At 41.4% G+C, this 25885-nt stretch overlaps 2 protein-coding genes across 2 annotated transcripts; one reads left to right on the top strand and one right to left on the bottom strand.

The window, feature by feature from the left end:
• Positions 1-1210: 1210 nt before the first annotated feature.
• DMRTB1 (DMRT like family B with proline rich C-terminal 1) lies at positions 1211-14834 on the bottom strand. Its single transcript, XM_044430340.1, has 4 exons — positions 14417-14834; positions 11474-11709; positions 10202-10346; positions 1211-1314 (listed from the first exon to the last, which is right to left on the bottom strand). Exons 1-4 carry the CDS (start codon positions 14832-14834, stop codon positions 1211-1213), a joined length of 903 nt encoding a protein of 300 aa, XP_044286275.1.
• A 5074-nt stretch (positions 14835-19908) lies between these two features.
• Positions 19909-21267, top strand: LOC123023514 (phosphate carrier protein, mitochondrial-like). The gene has a single exon (XM_044430339.1). It carries the CDS (start codon positions 19909-19911, stop codon positions 21265-21267), a length of 1359 nt encoding a protein of 452 aa, XP_044286274.1.
• The last annotated feature ends 4618 nt before the right edge of the window (positions 21268-25885 follow it).

Below are 25885 nucleotides of genomic sequence, written 5' to 3'. Positions count from 1 at the left end.
AGGTGTAATACTTTTCTGCTCAAAATAATCACCTCAGCTGCTTTCCCTGTTCCACAATGGGGTTTCATACCTTGGAATTCTTTGAGATTAGGAAGAAGCTTGTGAAAATTGTGTGAGCAGACAACTTAAATGTTTTTTTTTAATTCACCCACTCCACACACTGCTTCTCCACTTAAAACAGAGCCCCCTACTGAAGCATTTTTTCTTCAGAAAACAGCTTTTGCTAGTAGTATGGAATTTATATACATAATATTCCTCACTATATAGATCTAACTTTTTTTAGGAAGCATGTCTAACACTAAACACACATGCAAACGTTAAGCATGGCCACCTATCAATTCTGCTGTCCCAAATGAGTCTCAACTGATGGTTCATAGGAATCACAATTCTGTTTACGTTCCATGCCATTAACAGGTGCAGAACTTGAAATGTAACTGATGTAGCTTCCCCATAATTGTTCCACAATTTAAAGGAGATTACTTTCTGTTGATGCCTGTCTGCTATATAACTGTAAATGTGTGTAAATTCAATCTCAATAGACGTTCAGAATCTCTGATCCCACCAACAAATAGATCTTCTACTAATGTTTGAAATTAAGAAACTGGTGCAATTGTAGAAATGGACAGAGTTGTCAGCTTAACACAAAAGAAACAGAATGTTCCTGGGATTTTAATAGTAAATAGCATGGAAGAATTGGTAAACAAAGCTTTTCATGGCATGGAGAAAAGCTTTATCACCTGATAAAAATTACACTGCAAACAGCTGTTCTGACACAGGACAGATGCAAGTAATAAAAGTTTACAAGTATGGATGGCTAGAAAGTTTGCCTTCAAAACTATAAGTTGGAAATAAGTGTTGAGGTGTGTTTCATCTGGGGACTGGATATTCTTTTTGAGCACATGTCATCCTCTGCATGAGTCTTCACTTTGACCTGCATCAGCCCCCTGACAGGCTGTCAGAAATCTGTGAAAGGATTAGTGCAGGCAGTGCTTCTTTATGAGCTTCCATTTTAGCACTAAGGCATCAATCTTTGAGCAGAATTTTATGTAGATAGGAGTCAAGATACTGTATGTTATAATGTCATAATACATAATGATATGAATGCTTTTAGCTTCTAAATCTATGTAACTGCAAGAATTAGTGGCAGTATAGCCCCCAAAAAACATTATGAAGAAGCCACCCCTGGAAAGTAACATTTCAACATGAATTGTTAAAGTTTAGAATATGAAGAGCAGTTTCCACTGGTATCTTCCTTAGAGGAAAGCTGACTATCTTCACACATCACTGGAGAATTCTGGTTATCTGCTGTGGCAGCTGAAATAGAAAACGAGTTCATAATTTCAGTTTATCTAAAGTATTTCATTGTTTTGCACTTTGTAAAGATACTAAGGAATCTCTTTTGCTCTCTTTACAGTTTTTTAAACTTTAATTGTATAAATAAAGACAAAGAAGTCTTTTCCCTACACTTAGGATAGCTCATATATTTCTAGTTTGTACACTGTATCTTAAATAGGACCATCCTCTCATTAACATTGCAAATAGACAACTATAACCTTATACAAACTGTATAGTTTCAGAAAGTGTGTAAGAATGAATTTAAAATCAGCAACTAAAAAGTTTTGCAATTATTTTTGAATAGTCATTGGTGGATGTCTAAATAGAAAACTGGACAAAAAAAGTTCAATTTCTCACATTCTCACCATATAAAAAATGCACTTTTAGAAGGAGAGGCACTAAAGCAAGCCAGAGGACAGAATATAAAGGTTGTTGGCTTTGTTCCTTGAAACCAAGGACTGCTCTTTCCATTTATTCAGCTATTTTTCCCATAGAAAAACTGCTTCCCTCTGGGGTTAATCAGCAATTAGTTGTATGTGTTCTAGAGATGGTAGTATTCTTCAAATTTACATACAATGTATACACACATGGATGTACTACATGCACTTTCTCTAGTGGAGTTGATTTAATGCCTAAATTATGAAAATCTGTTACTAATAGCAGAAGCATGTTGGTGATCTACAATCACAAACAGCAGACAATGCCCTGGTGCATACTTAGACAAGAGCATATCTTATCTACAGAGGAAGAACATACATATGCAGTGCTTCAATAAAACAAGAAGTTATTACCATCTTGAGAGGAGTGGCTTTGGCAAAACATACTTTCCCTGTCTGAGACAAACTGTACTATAAAACAAACAGTTTTTCAATTTTCAGGCAACCTAACTAGGGACATCAACAGCTTATGGTATATCCCTTTTTAGAGTGTACAGCCTCAGAAACTGTACATAGGTCACATTCTCATGGCTATTTCCCTACATAAAAAGGCAATATTTCCCATACCTGACTAATTTAAGTCTAACCTGTTACTTGATGAGCTAACTTTTCAGCATAGAACCTTTTTTAATGGGGAACAAGGACTAATGAGAGGAGGAGCACTATCTTGAGTGTTACGTCTACATAAATTTTCACTCTGATTGCTCAAGTAGGAGTGGAACAGGGAAAGGGGATACTATAAAACCTGTCACTTGCTTCTAGGCTAAAATGTTTAACTCCCTCTAGGTGATGCATATTTAAAACGTTGAATGTGTTTCTGTATCATGGTCACAAGCTAGGCAAAGGTAAACACAGAGCTTTGTTTTTTTCTTACACTGTGCTGAAGCGGTGAATCATAAAGGTAAAATGCAAGGCCTACATACATTTTTGGTGCATTTTTTCTTTTTCCTTGACTTTACAGAACTTGGAAAGCAATTATAGTCTCCCATGATTCTAAATGGCAAACAGATAGGAGTTAAATTATATTTCAGAAGGCAGAGAACATCTAAGATGATTCTAGCCAAAAATGACATGAAAAGAATGCTGGTAATACTGGAATATTAGGAGCGCTTACATCCATATATGCCCAGCCGCCCCCTGAGATCGGCGGGAGAGGCCCTTCTCCGGGAGCCCTCCGTGAAAGAAGTTAGGAGGGTGGCTACTCGGAGGAGGGCTTTCTCAGCGGTGGCACCTAAGTTATGGAATGCGCTCCCCAGAGAGGTCCGCCTGGTGCCGTTGTTATTTGTTTTTCGGCGCCAGGCGAAGACCTTTTTAAGCAGCATTTTAAATGTTAATATTATTGAATTTTATCTGGCCAGGGTGGCTTATATTGTATATTTGTATTTTATTTTAATGTATATATTTTAAAATGTTATTTATGATGTTTTAATCTATTGTTGTAAGCCGCCCCGAGGCTTCGGCAAATGGGGCGGCATAAAAATGTTTTAATACATAAATAAATAAATAAAATATGAGTTAGGGAGGGAAGATTGATAAAGTACATATGAACAAGTTTTGAGATAGTGGTAATGTGGTTCTAAGGCACATAGGATTGAGGGGAAGCCTCCTTATATTGTATGTGCCCACATTTCACAACAGCCAGTGATAGCCACTTTAACGTGCCAAAGAAACACGTTGGAGAGGCTACAACTGGTTAATTACACCATTGTCAGTGTCTCAGATCTGAACATCATCTTGCAGTATTATTACTATTATTATTATTATGGAGAGACAGACTGGGACGGACTGCCCACCCCCACCGCCCAGGATGACCTGCCTGGCCGGCATGCGCCACCTGGCTGGCACGCGCTCGGCGCGCCCTGCTCCACACACCCCCCGGCGCAGGTGAGAGCTGTGCCACTCAGGCGCAGGGTGCGGAGGAGAAGGAGCCGCAGGCTTTAACCCACAGGCCATGGCCGGCGGCCGAAAGGCGTCAGCCCAAGTGACACCGTTTGGGGCCGTGTGGGGGCTCGGCTGGCCTGGAATTTTGGGGGTGGGCTTCCTAAAACTGTATGTCGGGCGGCTGTGGGTTTTTAGTGGTTTTGTTTTAGGTGATTTTATTCTGTGTATTTTATGGATCCAGACCTGGTTGCACCTGGGGAGGATATGGATGCCACCACTGGGGTGCTCCTGGGCAATGGACGTTATGGCATTGGGGGGTCTAACAGGTCCGCGTAGAAGAAGGTGGGATAGATGGTTGACACCTGTCCCCCCTTCTGGTTACTCCCCCAGCCAGAGGGTTCCGGGTAGGCTTGTCAACTGCCCCTCGGGCCTGATGGTGCTGTTGCTCAATGCCAGGTCGGTCCATAATAAGTCATCCCTCATCCACGACTTGATTGTGGATGAGGGAGCCAACCTGGCTTGCATAACCGAGACCTGGGCGGGTGAGGAGGGGGATGTGTCCCTCTCTCAACTGTGCCCGCCCAGGTATCTGGTCCAGCACTGACCACGCCTTGAGGGGAGGGGAGGGGGGTCACTTTGGTTTACCAAGCTTCCATCTCCCTCATGGGGCTTCCTGTTCTCTCGAGGCCGGGTTTAGAGTGCCTCTACTTGGTGCTGGGTGTCGAGACAGATTGAGGATTCTGTTGGTATACTGTGCACCCTTCTGCCCAACAGTCTCCCTGCCTGAGCTGACAGAGATCGTCTCAGACCTGGTGTTGAAGACCCCCAGGATGTTGGTCCTGGGGGACTTCAATCTCCATGTCGAGATGGATCTGACCGGGGCGGCTCAGGACTTCATGGGCTCCATGATGGCCATGGGGCTGTCTCAACATCTCACTGGCCCAACCCATGAACGTGGACACACTCTGGACCTGGTTTTCCCAATGGGACAGGAAGAGGGTGATCTGAGGGTGAGGAATTTAGGTCTGACTCCCCTGTCATGGTCAGACCACTTCCTCGTGAGGTTTGAGCTCGAGAGCGGCCTTTCCCTCTGTAAGGGTGTGGACGCAATTGTGCTGGTCCACCCCCGGAGCTGGATGGATCCAGATGGTTTCCTGAAGGCCCTGGGGGAATTTCCAGTTGACAAGGCTGGCACTCCTGTCGAAGCTCTGGTCGAACTGTGGAACGGGGAAATGACCAGGGCTATTGACATGATCGCTCCTAAGCATCCTCTCCCGCCGGGCAGGGCCCGTTCATCCCCTTGGTATACACCTGAATTACGGGCAATGAAGTGGGTTGGGAGACAGCTAGAGCATAGGTGGAGGAAATCACGGGATGAATCTGACCAAACACACTTAAGAGCCCATTATCGGGCCTATGCTGTGGCGGTGAGGGCGGCAAAAAAGAAATTTTTCTCCGCGTCCATTGCCTCCTCACAATGCCGTCCGGCGGAGCTCTTTCGGGTGGTACAAGGGCCGGTTCACCCAGGCCCTAAGAAAGACCTGGTACCACCCTCGATGGCCCACTGTGACGACTTTGCCAAGCATTTTCGGAGAAAATCGCTCAGATTCGTCACGAGCTGGACTCCACTAGTGACTCAGAGCCTTCAGGGGAGGGGCCAATGTTGCCGTCTGGTTCACAATTGATGGATGAATTTCAGTTATTGCAACCTGATGATGTGGACAAGGTGCTTGGACAAGTACGTTCCACCACCTGCTTATTGGACCCTTGCCCATCTTGGCTACTCAAGACAGCCAAGGATGGGATAGGGCCCTGGATCCTGGAGGTTGTCAACACCTCTCTAAGGGATGGCCGGGTACCTGCCCCTTTAAAGGAGGAGGTAGTCCGGCCTGTCCTGAAGAAGGCATCCCTGGATCCAGAGGTAGCCACCAATTATAGACCGGTGGCCAACATCCTGTTTCTGGGCAAGGTGTTACAGCGGGTGGTGGCGGAACAACTCCAAGCACTCTTGGAGGAAACTGATTATCTGGACCCATTTCAGTCCGGCTTCAGACCTGGGTATGGGACTGAATCTGCCTTGGTCACCCTGTATGATGACCTGTGCAGGGAGAGGGACAGGAGGAGTACGTCCCTGTTGGTTCTTCTGGACCTCTCAGCGGCTTTCGATACCATCGACCATGGTATCCTTCTGGATAGGCTAGCGGGATTGGGGGTCGGAGGCACTGCTTTGCAGTGGTTCCGCTCCTATCTCAATGGCCGATTCCAGGTGGTGGTGCTGGGGGACTATAGCTCTGCACCATGGCATCTATGCCATGGAGTTCCGCAGGGTTCCATCTTGTCCCCCATGCTATTTAACATCTACATGAAACCGCTGGGAGAGGTCATCAGGAGGTGTGGGCTGCGGAATCATCAGTACACTGATGATACCCAGCTCTACCTCTTGTTCTCTACCAATCCAGGTGAGGCAGTGGCTGTACTGAACTGGTACCTGGCCAAGGTAATGGGCTGGATGAGGGCCAATAAACTGAAGCTCAATCCAGACAAGACGGAGGTCCTGTTGGTAGGTGGATCGGGCTCTGGGATGGGGACTTTGACCTTGACCTGAACGGGGTTGCACTCCCTCTTAAGGACAGGGTCCGCAGCTTGGGAGTGCTCCTCGACCCAGAGCTATCATTGGAAGCTCAAGTGCCAGTGGTGGCAAGGAGCGCTTTCCTTTAGCTTTGGCTGATCCATCAGCTGCGTCCCTACCTGGAGAACGACTGCCTGGCAACAGTGACACATGCACTGGTCACTTCCCGATTAGACTTCTGTAACATGCTCTATGTAGGGCTGCCCTTGAAGATGGTCCAGATACTTCAATTGGTACAAAATAGAGCTGCCAGGCTGCTAATGGGGACTGGGTGTTGTTCTCATATAACCCCAGTCCTCTGTCAGTTTCACTGGCTCCCCATTGAAGTCTGGGCCCAATTCAAGGTGCTGGTTATCACCTACAAAGACCTAAACGGCTTAGATCCTGGTTACCTAAAGGAGCGCCTATGTCCATATATGCCCTCCCACCCCGAGATCGGCGGCAGAGGCCCTCCTCCGGGAACCCTCCGTGAAGGACATTCGGAAGATGAGTACACGGAGGAGGGCTTTCTCTGCGGTGGCACCCAACCTATGGAATGCGCTCCCCAGAGAGGTCCACCTGGCACCGTCCTTATTTGTTTTTCAGCGCCAAGCCAAAACCTTTTTATTTAAACGCTATTTTAACTGTTAATGGTTTATTTGACCAGGCTGGATCCACTATTCTATTCTATTTTATTTTTTGTATTCATTTATGTATGAATTTTTTCTATTTTGTATGCAATTTTAATGATTGTAAGCCACCCTGAGGCTCATGCGATGGGGCGGCATATAAGTTATTTAAATAAATAAATAAATAAATAAATGTTTAATTGGATTTATGCAAGTGTGCACTTGCACACATTTGCAGGGTGTCTGGTGTCTGCTAGTAAAGTGCAGCTGGCACCCCTCACAAGCACTGACCCACAAAAGTTGCCAAGAAGTTTATTTTTGAGTTTGTTTCCTCCTGATAGCTGTGAAAAGGTGAGCTGTCAAAAGAAACCAAAGCTGAGTTACCTTTGTTCACAAAGCAGGATAGCCACTGGATCATCTCCTTCAGGATGAGATCCTCAAGAGCTTTGGGGCAGGGCAGGGCCCAGGCTCCTTTTGAGAATCCTCTCACACTTTTCCCAGGAATCTAGGTGCTTAGGAGACTGCAAAACTGTGACATACCCCCCTTTATGGAGGTGTAGACGTTTGACACCTAGTTGTCAAAACTCTGGTTTCTTTGATTAACTCCTGAATAACGCCCTCCTCCAAAAGCAGGGTTAAACAAAGGACCAGCTACAGCAGCCTCTACTCAGGGACTACATATTCGTAATGTCTGATAGCACATGCCACAGCAGCTTGTGGGTAAATTAACCATGTTATGTGACCAGATCCCATAGTAGTAGCTGTCTAGGGTTTCAAGCAGGGTTTTTTCCCTGAAAGCACAGAGACCATGGTTAAGCATGTATGCTGTTGGAATACTCTGAACAGATAATAGGAATGCACACAGAAAACAACAGATGTAGACCTGAATTACACAGTCTATAACCTGGTTTGTACATAAAATTAACCCACAGTTTATTTAAGCTATATGTCAGAAGCCAGTTCAAACCCCACCCGCTGCTTTCTAAGCAGGTCAGAACAGAAAGCTTTTAACCACAGTCATTATTACATTGACTGGCCAACTAGGCTGGCTTTGAGATGCACAAGTGTGGAGGTTATTAACAAAAGGCATCTGCAAATTTAGAAGACTAACTTTAAGGGGAATATGGCTTAATACTAAGAAGTTGGTTCCAAAACACATCCTTCTCTTCACTTCCTGATCAAAAGGAGTTACCCCAACCTTCAGGATGATGAAGCTGCTTGTAGGCCAGATGGTGGTACCATCAGATGCTATTCAGCTGATCTGCCCTTTTGATCTGATGCCTGATTATGGGATTTTTCATGTGACGTCTGCCCCCATTTGACTGCCTGTTTAATGGTGTTTTCCACAGAACTAAATGTTGGCTGGATTCACACATCAAAATAAGCAATCCTGCATGGTTACCATGGTTCAGCTTTGTACTTTGATGTGCCTGACCATCATGCTCATTCTGTTAAGTCTCCTCCCTCCCATGATCTCATTCACTCTCAGTCCTCCTCTTTTTGATAACCACAATCGGAGTTCAACTCCCCACAGCTGTCAGGCAGTTTCAGCTGCACAAACAGGTCTCATGCCCTGAAGCACAGCTGGCACGTCAAAGCATCCACACCTGCCCCAGAGGGGACCACTCAGGCAGGAGGGGGAGTGCCAGATCCACACTCAAGCAAAAGTGGGGGAAGCCAGTTGACTGGCACTGTGGAAAGGAACAATTACGTCCCAACTTGCATAGGGGGAGGTGAGCATCAGGTGGGTGGCAGTACCACTCAGTTGATTCATCCACTGCCCCACCCCACAATTCTCACTCCCAATTGTGAAACAAGTTTTCTCTACACTGGAACCAGTGTTGGGAACACCTATCTTGTGAATGGGTGTGAGAAAGAGGGGTGAGTGTCGTCTGCCCCTCATGCCTGCAGTTTATGAGAAAGACACTCTGATGGGTGCCTAGTTGGGGATGCTTCCCTCACAAACAGCAGTGAGAAAGGCGCAAGCAGGAGAATCAGCTAAGGTACACACAGGATTTTTGTTCCTTCTGCTTCCCTCGGGGGCATATAGAGAGGCAATAAAGGAATCAGCCGAACAATACTGCTTCTTTCTACAGTGCTGTCCAGCTGATTGCCTGCTCTTACCCAAAAGAAGGTTTTAGGGCAGCAGTCTGATGAAGCAGGGAAACCTCTGACAGCCATGCGAAATGGCAGCTGTCACTGGTGTTCTCTGGCTAGCTGCTTGGCAAGATCAGCAAGGGCTGTTCTTGCCAAGCAGCTTTCTTGTTCTGGTCTTTGTTCTACAATGCATTGAATTTTTCCAGCTTGAATGACACAACATGCTATCATGGTAGGGAGAAGTGATAGAAAAGGCCACTGTTTTTGTTTGTACTTTCTAAAGACCAAATGTACCATACTGAAATACCATGTCAGAATTTGAATGCCACAACAGACCAACAATGGTAAAATGCTTGACTTGTCATGTTGAGTGAACCTGCTCACTGTCTTGATTCTCACTGGCCTCTTGGCTGTCTGAGGGCATTGGCACATCAGTGAAGAATGTCAATCCCACCTCTTCTTCCAGTTCCGATTTAGATACTGAAGCAGTCATCTGACAGACAACTGAACAAATTGTGGCTAATTTTCCCAGTCCCCATTTTCCTCCTCCTTCACCCACTCATTCTCAGTCCCAAAAGCCTTTGCAACACTATAGAACTGGGACTGATTTGTTTTTTACCACTCTAGTTCCTCTACTTTTTACCACTTTCCAACCATAGCTATGTTATGACATATGTATAACCTGAAAACAAACTATAGGTTATCTAATGCTTGTTTAACCCTCACATAACCTATGCCTGCCAGGTTTGCACAAAATGGCAATCCCCAAGCAAAGATTGCATATTCAGCACAGTAACTACACGCAGCTTCACTGTGAGTTAAATAACCTACAGTGGCCTGGCATGTTCTACAAAGAGTCCTTTCCGGGTTGTTCATGGTTAAAAAACACTGTTTATTATTGCAGCTGGATTTGCATATAATCATAAATGGATTTCAGCAAGGCATAGGTTAAATAGACCATAGGTTAGTGTTCTTTGCAAATAATGTCTACACTTTTGTTTTTAGATCCTATTGATCCATCTATGTACATTTGCCTCTGCAGTTGCAGGCCATTGTACACAGATGACATCTAGTGCAAAAATTGTCCAACAGGGTTGTGGGAAAGAAAAGTACACCATGGGTGACAGTCAGTTTATACAATCTCAGTAACCCACTGCTTGTATACTGCAAGCATCAGCATAAGACTTGTGTTACTAAACATTCTGAATACTTACCAGATGTCTCCTTTGTAGCTTCAGCCACAACATTAAATTGAAGTGGTGGTGGAATATAGTGAATCCCTGGTAGAAACCCCCGAGGTATAAAAGGTGGTAGTGTAGTATAATAACCTGGCTGAAAATCCCCACCTACATCTTGTATCTGCATAAAAGCACAGGTGTTAAATTTAAGTGGAAACTGAGCAATCATAGATCATGAAGGCTGTTACCCTGAAGTCTAAGCTAATGTGTTCACTCTCATCCTAAACAATTTCCATGAGTTTATGTGACATCGGCAATGTGTCACATAATCTATTGTACTGCTGCATTGCATAGCAAATCAGGTCAGCTCTCTCTTCAGCAGAGAAAGTTCAGCTTTTTCAAATTTTACATTACATCCTTCAATGTACAGTCAACATTGAGGCTAGCTGTGTACTGGGCAATCAGGGAAGAATCAGAAAGGCATTTCCCCATTAAATCCCATTTTCCCAAAGCTACTATTAAGCTACAATGGAAAACTGTTTTGAAGCACATATATACCCTTTGAAACCACACATACTGACTTTGAATGAAATATATGGATACTATCTCATTTATTCTTCTTTAACTATTTTAACTATTTTTAACTATTATTATTACTATTACTATTATATAACTATTTGTAACTATTATGTTAAAAATAGTTTGTGCAGGCATATTTAGAATATCTGATGTTCTGTACCCAAGGAAAAGGATTAAACATGTACATTAACTTTAAACTTATGAAGTAAGTAATTTAGTTCCTCTAGTGAAGTCAATTATCCTGCAACAGTCTTTTGTCAGATTCCATCCAATGTACTCTTGGTTGCAAAAAACCATTTTAAGTGGAAAAATGTACTGACTCTTGCTCCAAACAGCTAGAAATTTAAAATAGGCATTTTATCCAAGTGTACAACTAAAAAGGACAGCAACTGCATTTGGATATGCATATTCATTCAAAGAGTGAATAACACATATTTAGATGCACATTTTGATTTGCTTCCATTTTATACCCACATTTGGTAAATTTGCAATATTTGAAACACTCCCTCAAGTCTTATAGATATCAAGAGTATAGGTCAGAAAAGTAGATAATTCTGTAAAACTAAAGGGACATGTGTTTCACATTCCTAAAACAAGACTTTTTTTTGTTTTGTGAGGGCAGGGTTCAAGGCTTTCACTGAACTAACCAGCCACAATACATTTCAAGATGTGCTCCTGCAGTCAAAGGAGAGTTGGATTAAACAATACTATAGAGAAAACATGACTTACTGGCACAGAAGTTACACTCCCTGGCCCATAACTGCTAGGAAAGTGTCTCAGACTTGGCTGCAGGGGTAAAATAGGGCCAGGTGGTGGGCCTCTGTAGCCTGCTTGGTTGATGGTGAAACCCACAGAAAATGGATGGTAAGGGTACACCCCAGTATACCCAGGATGCACTTTGGGAGGCTCTCTGTCCACGAATTCTGGGCACACGGAAACACATTCTTGAGGCAAAGTTGGATGGTCTATTTAAAAAACAAAAAACAATAAAATACAGAATACACCATTTTGTGAGCTTATGCCAGAAATTATATGAAGCCCTGAAGGGTTATTGCTGGTCAGCATAAGCAATTCTGCTGTAACTGAACTAATTCTGATTCAGTACAAGACAGCTTCCTGAGTTCCTAATATTTGTAAGATCACCACATAGTTTAGTATCTTGAAAATATTGTGCTTCTAATATTTAAATATTCATGAGGTGCCCTTACATTTCACCTCAGTTGCACAGAAAGGTGGACTATCCATCAGCAACTATGTGCAATTAGGAGAATGCTTAAATGACAACTTGGAGGAGATGGTGTCTCCTTTGTTCTGACAAATTCAGGATTTATGAGAAACTTCTGTGCATGCAGCTGTAGGAGAATTTGCTCCTAGATAAAAGAAAACAAGAAGGTGCCAGGCCAAGCATGAGTGTTTGAGCTGCATCTTCAAAGGGTCATCTCTAGATAAAGTATGAGAGGAGGGAAGAAAAATCCCAACCTTAGGAAGGGGAGGGGCGTATGAGAAAGTTCTCAGAGGACAAGGTAAATTATAAAAGCTTTGTTCTAATTGTGTACTTTGCAGTTCCAAGGTGTTCTGTCTATGCATGTAATAATCTACCAATTGCCTTGCTATCACTCTAAGTATTGCTGGCTTGATTCCCTCCCCACCCTGATGGATGGACCTGTTTCTTGACTGACTGAATCATTTATTAGTTCTGGGAGTGGGATTCCACTTCTGTCAGAAAGCCCCTCATAGTGGGTCCCTGTTTACATGCTTGGGTAACATGGTTGAACCTAGTCATAGATAAATGGCTCCTATGCCCAACTGTGTACCTATCTAAAAGACAGGTCTCAAATTAGCAGGTGCTAAAAACTGGCATCAAGAGGTATTGAAACGAAGTTCAACACTACCCCTGCCTCTGAATCTGATGCACCTATGAATGGGTGGTATATTTAAAAAAAAACCCAACATAATGTACTTGAATACAAGCACACAGGTTTATACAGAGTTGGAGAATCAATTCAATTCTTTTAGCTAGGAGGTAAAGTGCAAAGGAATAAATCTAACACTCAGGAAACATTAAATGTGTAATGTTAGATAACACTATTAAAATAAATTACAGGCTACCTTAATAGTGCTTAGCACAGTATCAAACCAGCAGATGGCAAACCACAATCATAGATAACACAAGACATAGATAAAATTTAAGAGTTTGAGAGCAGGATGGAGGTACAGCCACAATGTTTTTTGAACTGAAGCAGGATTTTGAAAATGCAATTTTAGGAAACATATAGGCCTTCCAATATAATTTTTGCAATGCATTAATATAATTTTTGCAAAGTGGCAAATGCTTTGAGGTATTTAAAAGAAACTGTAAATCTTGTAGATTTAAGGCAATAGTGGGAATTATCCTCTTGTCAAATTTAATAAGTTCAAAACGTTTTTATTTCTAATAAGTTTAAAGATTATGCTATTTTATTATATTGCTTCAGATTTGAAAGATTAAGGCAAAATGCTGTGGAAAGGGAGGGCTTGCAAGAGCTGCTCCTGCAAGGAATAGATAAGTGGCACAGCAGAATGTTCATGTTATCTCTAATAACTGATCAGAGATAAAGAAGGGTTTCTTTTGCACCATTTTCCCACTAATTGGAAGGATAAGCAGTACAAACGAAAGTATCTTTGCTATCTCTGATCATGGAAATTGTTATTATGATTTGCCATCTAACGTGGCGATTTCTTTCCCAGAGGGGTACTTGGGAAGGCAGGGCACATAAAAGGTGCTCAATCCTCCATGAACTAGATTGGGTACTTCCACAGCTGAATTGGGTAGACAAACTGGAGATTGTCCTCCATGGCTTTAAACTTTAAAACACAACTCTACCATAACTGGAACATTGACAAAGTTCTATGTAGAATTTTTTTTATTATTTTCAAAACATTTCAAGTGTATTTTATTTGAATTGTGCCCAAATTCACTGATGCTTTATATAATTTGCAAATTATATTTTGAATGAGTATCACTTTTACTGCAAAGAAAGATAGCACTGAAATCACAGACTCGTGTCGCTTTCTTTTTTTTTTCATACTTTATCCTCTTTGCCATATGGATTGAGTTCAAATTTAGTCATAAAGTAACCTCACTGAAATCAAGAGGGTTTAAGTTAGTCATGCCTGTCATGTCATTGAGTACAGTTGGTTTTGCCTTAAGCATGATAAATCTGGATTCTATCCTATTCTAACCAAGCTAGCAGTAACGTCTCAGTTTATTTGCAATGGCATTTCTTTTGCTAAACATACTGTCCGTTATCTATAATATAGTTAATTTTAAGCCCAGCCTCTCTATTAGTCTTGATGCTATACAGCAATTAAGTGCTGTGCGTTGCCTGCTGCAACTCATTAAACTCCTGCATACATGCTACCTGCATAAATCTGGTTTTGCAACAATGAAACATGGTCAAGTAGCCTCCAAAATTGAATTACTGCAGCTACGAAATCCTCAAGCAGAATATGGAAACTACATAAAACAAAATTCACCACATTTCCAGAAAAAAGCAAGCCCAAATAGCACCTGCCCCAAACCAGCACAAGAAGATACCTAAATTAGGGCCCAGGGTGGGCAGAACAGAGAAGTCCATACACAACATAAAAACAATGGCCATGAACATAAATGTCCAAAGCAGGTGCACATACCTAAATCTATGAAGGTTGGAGAGTCAGGTTTGGGTGATGTCCGGTTAGTCCCTGTTCTGGCACTGTGGCTATCTGCTGAAGTCACTTTGGCTTCTTCATGAACATCAAGCCCATGAACATGGGATTCTGGGGTGTTGAGTCTCGACCACTTTCTACTGCCACCTGTGGTTGCCCCCCTGGGGCTGCACGGAGTAACTGGCAATGTTTCCTTGGGTGGTGAATCTGATCCCTGTCTTTTCAAGGCCTTCTGCGCAGCCATGATTTTCTGTCGTTCAGTTATGAGAGCACATTTCTCACATGCACACTGCTTCCAACGACAATGGCCTGCATGGCCCTTCAGTGGGACTACATAGCCATGGTTCCTGCAGCGAGAACATTTAGGGGCCCGAAAGGACTGAGCCATGTCTTGGGCCTCCATAGTTAACTGCCTATTACTTCACACTAATGCAAAGTACAAAGTGATACACCCAGCTTGAAATCTGTTTTTATGTCTGCAGAATATGGCTACAATATAGCAATTAGGCCTGGGGTCTAGCACAGAGAAGGAGAAAGGGCATCTGAGTAACTGCTTCTTACCTTCCCCCACCCCCCAGAATTCGAGGGAACTTTCCAAAAGTTCTTCTGTAAACAAACTGTGGAGAATGCTATTCAATTGCTTTTTAACTTTTGCTTTTTTGTACTTTCAGATTGAATTTGAAACATGTGCTCTTCAAAAAAATTGTTTTAAAACATATTCCTAGATTCTTAAATGGCCAAGGTGTTTCAAGTCATTGCAAAGCTTGCTAACCCCTTTTCTCTGCCATGGGAACAGGGAATTTGGTTTTAGCAACATAGGCAACTGTAACCAAAAGAGAGGGAGCCAAGTTCTTCAGTGGTTATGCAAGGAAAATGGCTTTAAGAAGCAGACTGCAAAATTTTGTGCTTTAAATAGGTGCAGAGGAAGTAATTTATTGAGATGGTTTTGTTCAAGTAGTTCATCTAGCATTTTACTGGGAAAGAGCCCATATGGTAACAAGAATCTGATAATTGTGCTAGTCTTCCTAGTAGTGATACGAATAGATTTAAAAGTGGTCAAATGAAAGTGTGCATACATGTATATATTTTATCATATGCAAGGCTTATATCTATCTTTTATTTATGCTTTTTATTTTTATCTCAGAATTGTTTATACTCATAGTTGAAGTTCAAAAGACATCATGTAGGTCTCTGTTTATCAGAATAAATTAACTATTTAACAGTATCCTATATCTCCTTGAGGATCTTTTGGAGGCCATGGTTAAGATTATTTCCAGATTTAACTATGGCTTAAACTATATAAGGCTTTAAAGTTAAGCAGCAGCAGCTTGAGTTAGTCCCGGTATCAAATGTATTTTGCATGAAGAAAATATTACCTAATTATAGAAAAATGTGATACACAGTGTAATTTATCAAAATTACATCCAGTAATTAGTATTACACACAGCTGTTTTTTCCAGAAGCACTAGAAACTGATTAATTTACTAAGATAGTTATTGTAAGGAAAAACACTGAACCTGTTTGAGTGGCCAGATGCCGCAAATGTGGGTTTGGAGTAGCTGAGGCTTAATTTTTCCTGGTATTCTACTGAATTTTCACAGAAATCTCCAGGAGTCCTCTCATAATTTTAGACTGTAGTGCCTACACTGATTTTGGCTAGTGTTTTCTAATTCCCATCTTTTCATTCTCAATCTGAAAATATTTAAAGATTTGTGCAACCATGCAGCAAATCTCTAATTCTCTGGCATCTTAAAGACAGATGCATAATGCAATTCCATGCATGTTTAGGAAAAGCAGTACAAATCCAAGCATTCCTCAACCAGCCATGCTATCTGAGGAATGTGGGGAGTTGTAGGATATATTTTGATTTAAACATGTATAGGATTGTGTCCTCAATTAACTGTTGTGGATATTAGTTTCTTACTAAAAGCATACTTCAACAAATGCATTATATGGACTAAATAGCTGTTGGTTACTTTCTGTGTTACACACCCTACTGTCTACAAAATGTTTTCTGACAATACCCATAAAAGCTTGTGCAGCAATACACCAACTAACCTGAAGTGCTGCTAGCATTAATTTGGTATGGACACTGTTAAATACTAATGTTACTACCCTTCTGGAATGTGCAAGAATGTAGGGCTTTGTCTTGTGAAGGTAATGGATTCTATAAAATATACCTTGAACAATTCACCATTTAAGGGAAAAAAAAGATTTGTATCATGTATAAAATAATTTAGCTGCTCCAATTCTTATTTATTTATTCACTTTCTAGACTGCCTAACAGTCAACGTTCTGTAATACCATAAAAAGAAATGAAGTTATATCCAGGGCATTTTTTGTCATAGAACGCACCGGAACAGCATTCCGGCACCTTTTTTTGACGGATTTTTCCAATGGATTTTACGAAGTGATTTTGAATCGCCTGTCGGGAGTAGCAGGTCAGCAGCAAAATCATTAAAATAGTGCCTGCAGGCTGCTTCTGTGTCCGTGCTGATTGTGAGAGCGCTGCTCGGCTTGGGACGCTGCTCGTCTTGGGATTGGTGTGTGTGGTTGCATGCTGAGTGCTTACTGCCAGCGGCGACCATTATGTTTATGTGAGTGTAGAGTGACTGGCTACGTGCAAAAGGTAAATAAGTTCTTTATTTCAAAAAAAGTTGGTGAATTGAAAATCTTTTTTAGTGTAAAGGTGTGACCCCAAGATGTGAGTTCCGGAAACTTTTTTTTTTTTTACAAAAAAGCACTGGTTATATCAAATACTGTTTGATGAAGAACAGCTCAGGATCCAACTGTTACCCAAAGGTCAACTTCTTCTGGGAGAGCCAGTTTACTGATAAAGAGTGCTGGGCTGGGACTCAAGAGATCTGGGTTCTAGTCCCCACTCAGCCATGGTGCTCACTGGATGACCTTGGGCCAGTCACAAGACTCTCAGCTTACCTAGCTCACAAGGTTGTTATGAGGAGAAAATGAAGAGGAGAATTGTGCAAGGCGCTTTGGGTTCCTTGCAATGGAATATAAATATAATAAATAAATAAATAAATAAAGGGTTGTAGTGTTGAAGAAATTGATCTATGCAGTAGAGTCTCCTTTGGGCATTGCCTTCTATAGCTTTTCGCTGCTTTCAGCAGGACAAACAATCTGCTTTAAAATCATACCTACTTTCAGCCACTGTTCTGTTAGGCATTTTTGTAAGGCATCAGTTTGCTGGTTCTTAAGCCAGTGGTATAAGGAAATGAAAGAGCTGCGTAGTTGTCTAGAATCTTTTATGGACGTCTAATATATCATAACCATTTTTATTATCACATTTATATCCCACCTTTCTTCCTCTTACAGGAGACCCAAGGTGGCTTAAGAGGTTCTCTTCCATTTTAGCATCACAACAACAACCCTATGAGGTAGGTTAGACTGAAAGTCCGTGACTGGCACAAAATCATTCAGTGAGGTTCATGGCCAAGTCGGACTAAAACCTAGATCTCCTGAATCCCAGTCTTCTATGCCATACTGATTCTCTGAAAACTTTGAAAACTTAACTTTTGTTTTCTTCTTGAATGTTTGTTAATCCTTTAAAAATAAAGCACTGTAAAGAAAACTGTGATGTTAGAAATAAACTGACTGAGCTGCAAGTTCAGTGAAATGGAAAGAGGTAAGAGGGGTTGTTCTCAAAGATTTCAAGGTCTGCTTTAAAGATGGAAAACAAATACAAGTGAGAAAAGGACAAGTAAAAGCAGCAGTGGCAACATCTGCAGGATGGGGCTAGACTGAAAATAAGGGAACATGGTTAAAACTGGAACTAGGGCCTACATTTGTTGTGACATTCCTTTCTAAATATCTATAATCCTAAGGCTTTTATTGGCAGCAAGCTGTCTAGTGGTTGAGTCTTGAGGATCATAAGCACAGTCAAGGATTTTCATTTCTTACAGCTCTAGTTTCTCACATCTGATACCTTAACTTTTTAGCAGCACCTAATGGGGAAAACACCTACTCTGTTTGCCTTAGAGAATGCATTGATTGATTGTTCTATATATTTCATAACTATATAGTATAACACATAACTTTCTGCCTTACAAGGCTATCTCAAATGTATACCTTTTCTCATTTCTGTACATAGTGCGATGGAGTCAGGCCTTCCACTTCAGTGGGTCCTCTAACGCTATCCCCACAATGTACTTAGGAGGCAATGCTTGAACCAAGAGCTCCCATATTTAAACAAAAATGAACAGATTAGGCAACAGCAGCTCAGTCTGACTGATTATTCACCATGAAAACACCATTACCCCACTTAGAGTAGCATGTGAAAACCAAGAAAACAACAATGCAAAATTAGTGATCAAAATTTATTGATTGCTAGTTTTGGCTCATTATGTGCTTGGTTTTGCATGCTACTATGTTTTTTCATTATGAATTGTTATTTTTGTTCCTGTTTTGGGGCAACTCTTTTTGGAGGGAAAAGACAGTATACAGTTGGTAAGAATCAATAATAAATATCAGAGAGAGAGAGAGAGAGAGAGAGAGAGAGAGAGAGAGAGAGAGAGAGATCCTTCCTCTCCTTGCCTAAGGACAAGGCCAGTCCTAGCTTGGAGGGTCAAATCCTGTGTAAGTGCATGGCCAGTTTTACATATAGTATGTTATAATCCTCAACTGTGCATACAGGTTTGTATTAAGAAATCTAATGGCAAGGCACAACGTTTATTATTTTAATTTAAATAAAAACAAATGTATGTAGATGGTAATCCATTTACTACAAAATCCATTCCAGCCACCTCTGTAACCCGAATATCTCTTTCCTTATTTCCCTCTTGTATCCTGAAACTTGCTCCCATTATGCTTCCCCTTCTTCCCAGCACTATATTTTGAATGCATTCTCACAAACAATTTGCCTTTCTCAAGATTAACATTAACGAATTATATTTATGAATTTAATTTGTATCCATCCTTTCGAGGAGTGGCAGTTAATTAAGGTCAAGCGACGTATGGTCACTATCACCCCCGCCTTTGACCTATCAAAGTTTTGACCCGAGAGAATCCAGATGCATATGCATGTTCAGTAACTTTCCAAGGGATATGAGGAAGAGAGAAATAGCTTTCCACCGATGATTTAAATTAATAAGAAAACTGTGATTTTAATTGATCGCTGCACTTAGAAACTGGGTATGTGTGACCTACTCACTGGACAAAGGTTGAAAGATTATTACTGTACGTTTCTTCCTTGTGGCAACATAGCTACTGCTAATCCTTAATCTCGCATATATTTAATACCTCACCCCAGGCATATTTTGCCCACCCGGGCCTCACTCCATTTTGCAAAGTACTCTAGCCCAGTCTGAAACAGGCTAGAGTGGCAGGTTACAGTTACTGCTATTCTATGAGTGAGTCAGTCCTCTCTAGCCTGAATCTCTATGCTTAGAAGAACTGTTGAGGTTACTGGCAGTTGGGAAAGCAGCAACAGCTTCAACCCAGGCCTTTTGTGTCACTTAGATATGCCTTGTCCTCCTGGAGAGCAGCCCAAGTGCCATTCTGGGAAGAATGAGACAAGAAGCATTAGGTTGTCCTCCTCTCAGCACATTTCATGGCTACGGGGAACAGCTGCCTTTTTTTTCTGGAGCCTTAGAAGGTGCGGCATCCAGAACAAGGACCTCAGCAGCCAGGATGAAATGGAAATAGAGGCCTCCGAGTGCAGGATGCATCCCCACTCTAAGCTCTGTTCTCACTTTTGGCCAATTCTTTGCCCCAATTCTTGGAGCTCAGATGAAAACAGCAGTGGAAGTGACTTGCCCCCCTCTCAGTGCAAGGGCTCAAGCAAGTGCAGGGAAATGGATACACAGCCTTCCATAGATAGCTGTCTAACCTCTCTGCACAAAACACTCTCTCTGTCAGCAGCTTCTACAGACAAACAGAAGAACCCTTCCGTGGGACATGAGGAGCATAGCTGTGAGTATGGGTCATTGTCGTATCTGCTGCTGTGTTCCTTGGGTGGTCTCCTGAGTTGTGGTGTAACACACACGGCTGTGGTGCCACTGGATGTGGTGAAGTGCCGCATGCAGGTGGAACCTAAACGCTATCGGGGACTTGTGCAAGGCCTTACTCTCACAGTGCAAGAGGAGGGGACTCGTGGTCTGGTCAAAGGATGGGCTCCAACAGCCATAGGCTATTCCATGCAAGGACTTGGCAAGTTTGGTCTCTATGAATTCTTCAAGATACATTACTCTGACCTGCTGGGTCCAGAACAAGCTTATTTGTGGCGGACCAGCATCTACCTTGCTGCTTCAGCCAGTGCTGAGTTCTTTGCTGACATTGCTTTGGCCCCAATGGAAGCAGTAAAGGTACGAATTCAGACCCAAGAGGGCTATGCCAACACGCTGAGGGAAGCAGCTCCCAAAATGTACATTGAAGAAGGACTATGGGCTTTCTATAAGGGTGTGGCTCCACTCTGGATGCGCCAGATCCCCTATACTATGATGAAGTTTTCCTGCTTTGAACGAACTGTAGAAGCTCTCTATAAATACGTCGTACCAAAGCCACGGGATAAGTGCAGCAAGATGGAACAACTTGGAGTTACTTTTGTTGGTGGATATATTGCTGGCATCTTCTGTGCTGTAGTCTCGCACCCAGCTGATTCTGTGGTGTCTGTGCTGAACAAAGAAAAGGGAAGCACTGCCATAGATGTCCTCAGGAGGTTGGGCATATATGGCATCTGGAAAGGCCTCTTCACCCGCATCCTGATGATTGGCACCCTCACTGCACTGCAGTGGTTCATCTATGACTCAGTTAAGGTTTATCTCAAGCTGCCTCGGCCCCCACCACCTGAGATGCCTGCCTCTTTGAAGAAGAAACTCTAAAAAATAGATCCACAGTATACAGACTACACTGCTGTGCTTTCAGGATGCCTTCGTTGTATCACTATTTCTAGTCCATTTATATATTACTATTAGTAGAAATTCATTATAGCCTTATTCTAATAGAAAGCTAAGTTGCATTGAGGTCCAACCATCTGTTAAATAAACTACCTTAAATAGCTAGTAAATGCAGCATGAATGCATATAATTTAAAAAGATAAGTTTCGCAATGTAATTTTTCTATTGATTGTGCTCAAAATACAGAGTACATAATGTGGTTTATAGTTTTCCTGCACAGTTAAATACATAAAGGTTAACCAGTTAATAGCAACTACTAAATTAGTTGATTGTTGTAGTACTGTTGTCATGCACTGAAAATGATTGTGAATTGGGCAAGTAGTTAGGACTCTCAGAGGGTATCTTGTTTTTGAGATGGTAAATCACAGTAGATTACCTAAATCTGATTTTATATTTGACACAACATCAAACTACATTATCTGAAAAGTTATACTTCAAAAACCAGTGAAGTTACATTGCAGTAAATGTTGGGATCACAGACCTTGGAAGTGTTCCAGACAGCTGTTTATGCCCGAACAAGGGATGTATTTGTTACAAAACTTCTTTCTTTTAGCATGCCCCTGAACCTTACCACAGGAATACTGGAACTATTGTGAGTTTCTAAAATGCTGCAGGTAGAAACTATTGGCTTGAGAACAAAACAGACTTGGTATGCATGTAGGTGTGGCATATTTTGGGATTTTTATCCTTATCTTTATTGTACAATTCTTTTCTATAATGAAGTAGTTGCCTTTGACAAGTCTACCTTTCGTTAACAAGCATCCAACAAGTTGCTAGCATTATATCGATAAAGGTACTACAGTGTGTAAAGAAACTTTTCTATGTTATGCTTTCCCTATATGGATCACTTGTTTCCTTCCAATTTCATGTGGACATGTATTGTTATGATAATAAATAAAGTTATTGTGGTTACTGTGGAAAGATAAGCTTCCTGTCAGACACTGCTTGCTAAAACATATTAGTAACTTTTCAACTCACACAGAGAAAGCAATCCTTTTCCACTCCCTCTTAAAGCCTCTTATTTCAAATGTATGGTCTTGCAACTTAACCATACTGCCAATATTGGACAAATATACCTCTTCAATACGTAGGCACAATAACATTCTTCTCAGGGATGTACTGGAGTTGATTGTAGATTTCTTGCTATAATTAAAGGGATCAGTCATACTATGTGGCCCACTACAAACTTACAGCATGGCCCCCTTCTACATGTATGCTCTACTCCATGGGTCCTCAAACTATGGCCTGGGGGCCAGATCCTGCCCATCATGCCCATTTATCTGGCCCACCATGCCCATTTGGACCTACCACGTGGGCACCTGCGCCCATGTGCGTGCCCACCTCACCCCCCGCGTGGGGAGGCAGCGGTTTGGTCACTAGGAGAAAACAATCTCCAAGCGAGCAAGCCGCTGCCCCGTGCACCCATCTCGCAGCGCATGTCCACCCTGGCCTTGCCTCCCTTCACCATGCACCCTGCCCCTACCTCAGCATGCGTGCCCACACACGCCGCCCCGCACACACCTGACACCACCTTTCCAGCCCGCACCCAGCACTGGCACCTTTCAACTGGCCCCCTGGTTAAAAAGTTTGAGGAGCCCTGCTCTAGTCTCATCCCATACATACAGTCTTGTTGCTAATGTAGGAAATTTTTCTGCTTTAATTCTCCATTTTTTTTTAACTTGCATCATGATTCACACTTGATTTTTTTTCTTTCAGGCTTCAAATAGACCCCTTTTTGCAGTCAACATGAAACAAATGTCTTATAAAGCTTGTTGACTATTTTATAACCTTTTGATTGGTCTAATAAAGATGCTGTCCTGTTGGTGTTTTTATTATTCTAATGGATCAATACAGTTAGAAACATTTTATAAATAGATCCATTTATTCTAAAGTTTTATTAATCTGTCCCTTTTTTCAAAATTATTAATCACTTTCTCAAAGTCAATTTCTTTTCCAAATTCACCTTCACTAAACAATAATTTACGTTGCTTAACTGTTTTTGTCCCATAGTAGATTGTAGTATTATAGCCAGGTATGGCAATATGAGGTAGGGGAGTGTGTGGACGAAACATTTAGAGTGTAGTATGGTACACACCTGCAAGTAAGTCCCACTGAAACAAAAAGCAGCTCCATTTGTTTTTCTCTGCATAACAATAGTTTCCCCTATTAATTTAAAAAATCATAGCACAATAGATTTTCATTCTGTTTGCTGTAGGTGTTAGCATATAACCTTAGCTTTAAAATGAGAGCAGGGTGATCTGAATTGAACTGTACTTTGTTCCTTTTTTCAGGACCTTGTTTTTGGGGTCACAAAAATCACCCAAAATCAATAGGTTAATTTTTCTTTTATTAAAAAAATAAAAGGTAGGAAGCTGAAATTTGGGAACATTTTAGACCAGGTACTCTGTATCAATGTTGTAAAATAGTGAGTCAGTAGGACTACTGATGTGTACATTACAGTACAGACTATCTACCTGGGATACTAAACTCACCCATGCAATGGTGGATGAAGACTTGCAAGGCTTAGAGAGAAACCCCTTAAATAACTCCAGGCCTAGGAAAGAACTGAACAGGTAACATGTTCTCAGGAGCAGATTTCAATTTGATTTCTGACATCTTTACCTCTGTATAAATTGTATGCTATCACAGAGTTAAGATACTGAAATCAATAAATGGGAAGAATGGCTAGTAAGCACCACATGATTTTGAGCCTATGTTGTGCCTTTTATAATTGCAGGTGCTCACCTGTGCCTTTGTAGCTTCTGTTCCTCCTGCCAAGGAGTATCTCCTCCGTTGGGCAGATTATATTTTATCCATTAAAGAGATGCCCTAAGAAAGTCATGGAGTTTTATGTTGACACAAAGTGTATGCGTTGGAGTAATTTGAAAGGGATAGATGACAGGTCACCTTGAACACGCTGGGCCAACTGCCCACTATTAACGTTAGCATTTCTAAAAGCTGACTGAAGTTGATGTGTCTCCAAACTGCAGAGTTGGTTGCCTAATCAATTTGACAGTTTTAAAGTTTTTCTGACTGTTGAACTGACAATTTCCTGACCAGACCTCGAAGCCAATATTTTTCATCATATTTGTGGCCCATGGGTAATTCTGAATGGGCAGAATGATTCCAGAAATCAAATCTCAAAGGCTTTGGAGAAGTTCACATCACACCAACAGTTTACTTCTTCAAATGTTAGTAGACGTGTCCTTCACAGTGCTGGGATCAAGATTATTTTAACAAAATACCCTGAGCTAAGGATCAGGATGATAACCAAATTATTTCAAATATTCCTAAAGGTAAATGTAGGTTATATATTTTCCTTTTCTGTTCTTACCATCTAGTAAAGGAACAAGAATTGTTTTGTGGAACCAGCTGTGAATTCTTATATGTTTATTTTCACAGAAACTGCAGGCTATAAAATCCTGTGCATTTTTGATATGAATCATGCTAACAAAAATCAAATGTATGAACTAAGTTTCTTGTTGGCCTTGCCAATTTCATTTAACAACTTTATCACTCCATAGTAGTTCTATTCCAGATAAAAGTAAACTGTGTCATGATTAATTAGAAAAACAGTATGAATTAAGGAAACTCCCCTGTGTGAGAAGCAGAAATGCAGCAAGGCTTACAATTAAAAATGAGTTAGATTTGCCTAATTTGTCATTCTGAACTTAATGAGCTGTAAAAGCAATACTTTGTAATGTATCTTACACATTAAAGAAGGGCTTTAGCAGGAAGACATTTCAGTGTACAAGAAATCAAGAGAAGGGTATTTGCACAGCAGTGAATGAGGGCAATAAAAACACTGGGTGGGCATGTGCTCTTTCCCATTGGAAGAGTAATGGAAATCCTTAAGTTTTGTTTGACCATTCTTGCTCTGATTTTTAAGAGGGCTTTAGAGTGTGGTCTTTCTGAATCCGGCAGGATGAGAAAATACCAATGACTTGTAGCTCATGATATTTAGTTGAATTTTCTAATCATATTCCAGGGGATCCATATTCTAAAATAGTTTCTGAATAATGCTGGGCCAGCAAACCACATGTGTAATTAGAGGCTTCTCTACGGAAGGTATGTAGGTGCTCTTGTTATCAAGGAAGTTTGTGAGCATCTCCTCCTCCTGTGTTTCCAGGCTTTTTATTGGGCTTTTTGAGGCCAGGTAAGTCTAGTTTAAAGAAATCTGAACAACAACCTCATGAGCAGTTGGAAAAACTCTGTAGGGCAGCCACAACACCACATTTTGACTGATTAAAAGAATATATAGAAAGGAATTTAATGTTTAAATTCTAAAATGTTGGAAATGTTTTTGCAACACTGTCACAGGCTCCTATTGGGCAGTACCTGTTATATCACCACCACTCCCCCCCAAAAATATTCCCTATTACAGGTCCTTTAATTTTACAGCACTGTACTGTGCATTTTTGTTTAATACTTTACACTTGTACTCACAAATGCAAGCCCCACCATATTTAGTGGAGCTTATTCCTTAATAAATTTGCTTACTTATTTTTGTAGTGTACACTTGTATTATTATTACTACTTGAGA

The sequence above is a fragment of the Varanus komodoensis genome, unplaced genomic scaffold, assembly GCF_004798865.1.
Source record: "Varanus komodoensis strain SLA01 unplaced genomic scaffold, ASM479886v1 scaffold20_1, whole genome shotgun sequence".
In the NCBI taxonomy this organism is placed as follows: domain Eukaryota; kingdom Metazoa; phylum Chordata; class Lepidosauria; order Squamata; family Varanidae; genus Varanus; species Varanus komodoensis.
This window is presented reverse-complemented; position numbering and strand designations above follow the sequence as displayed.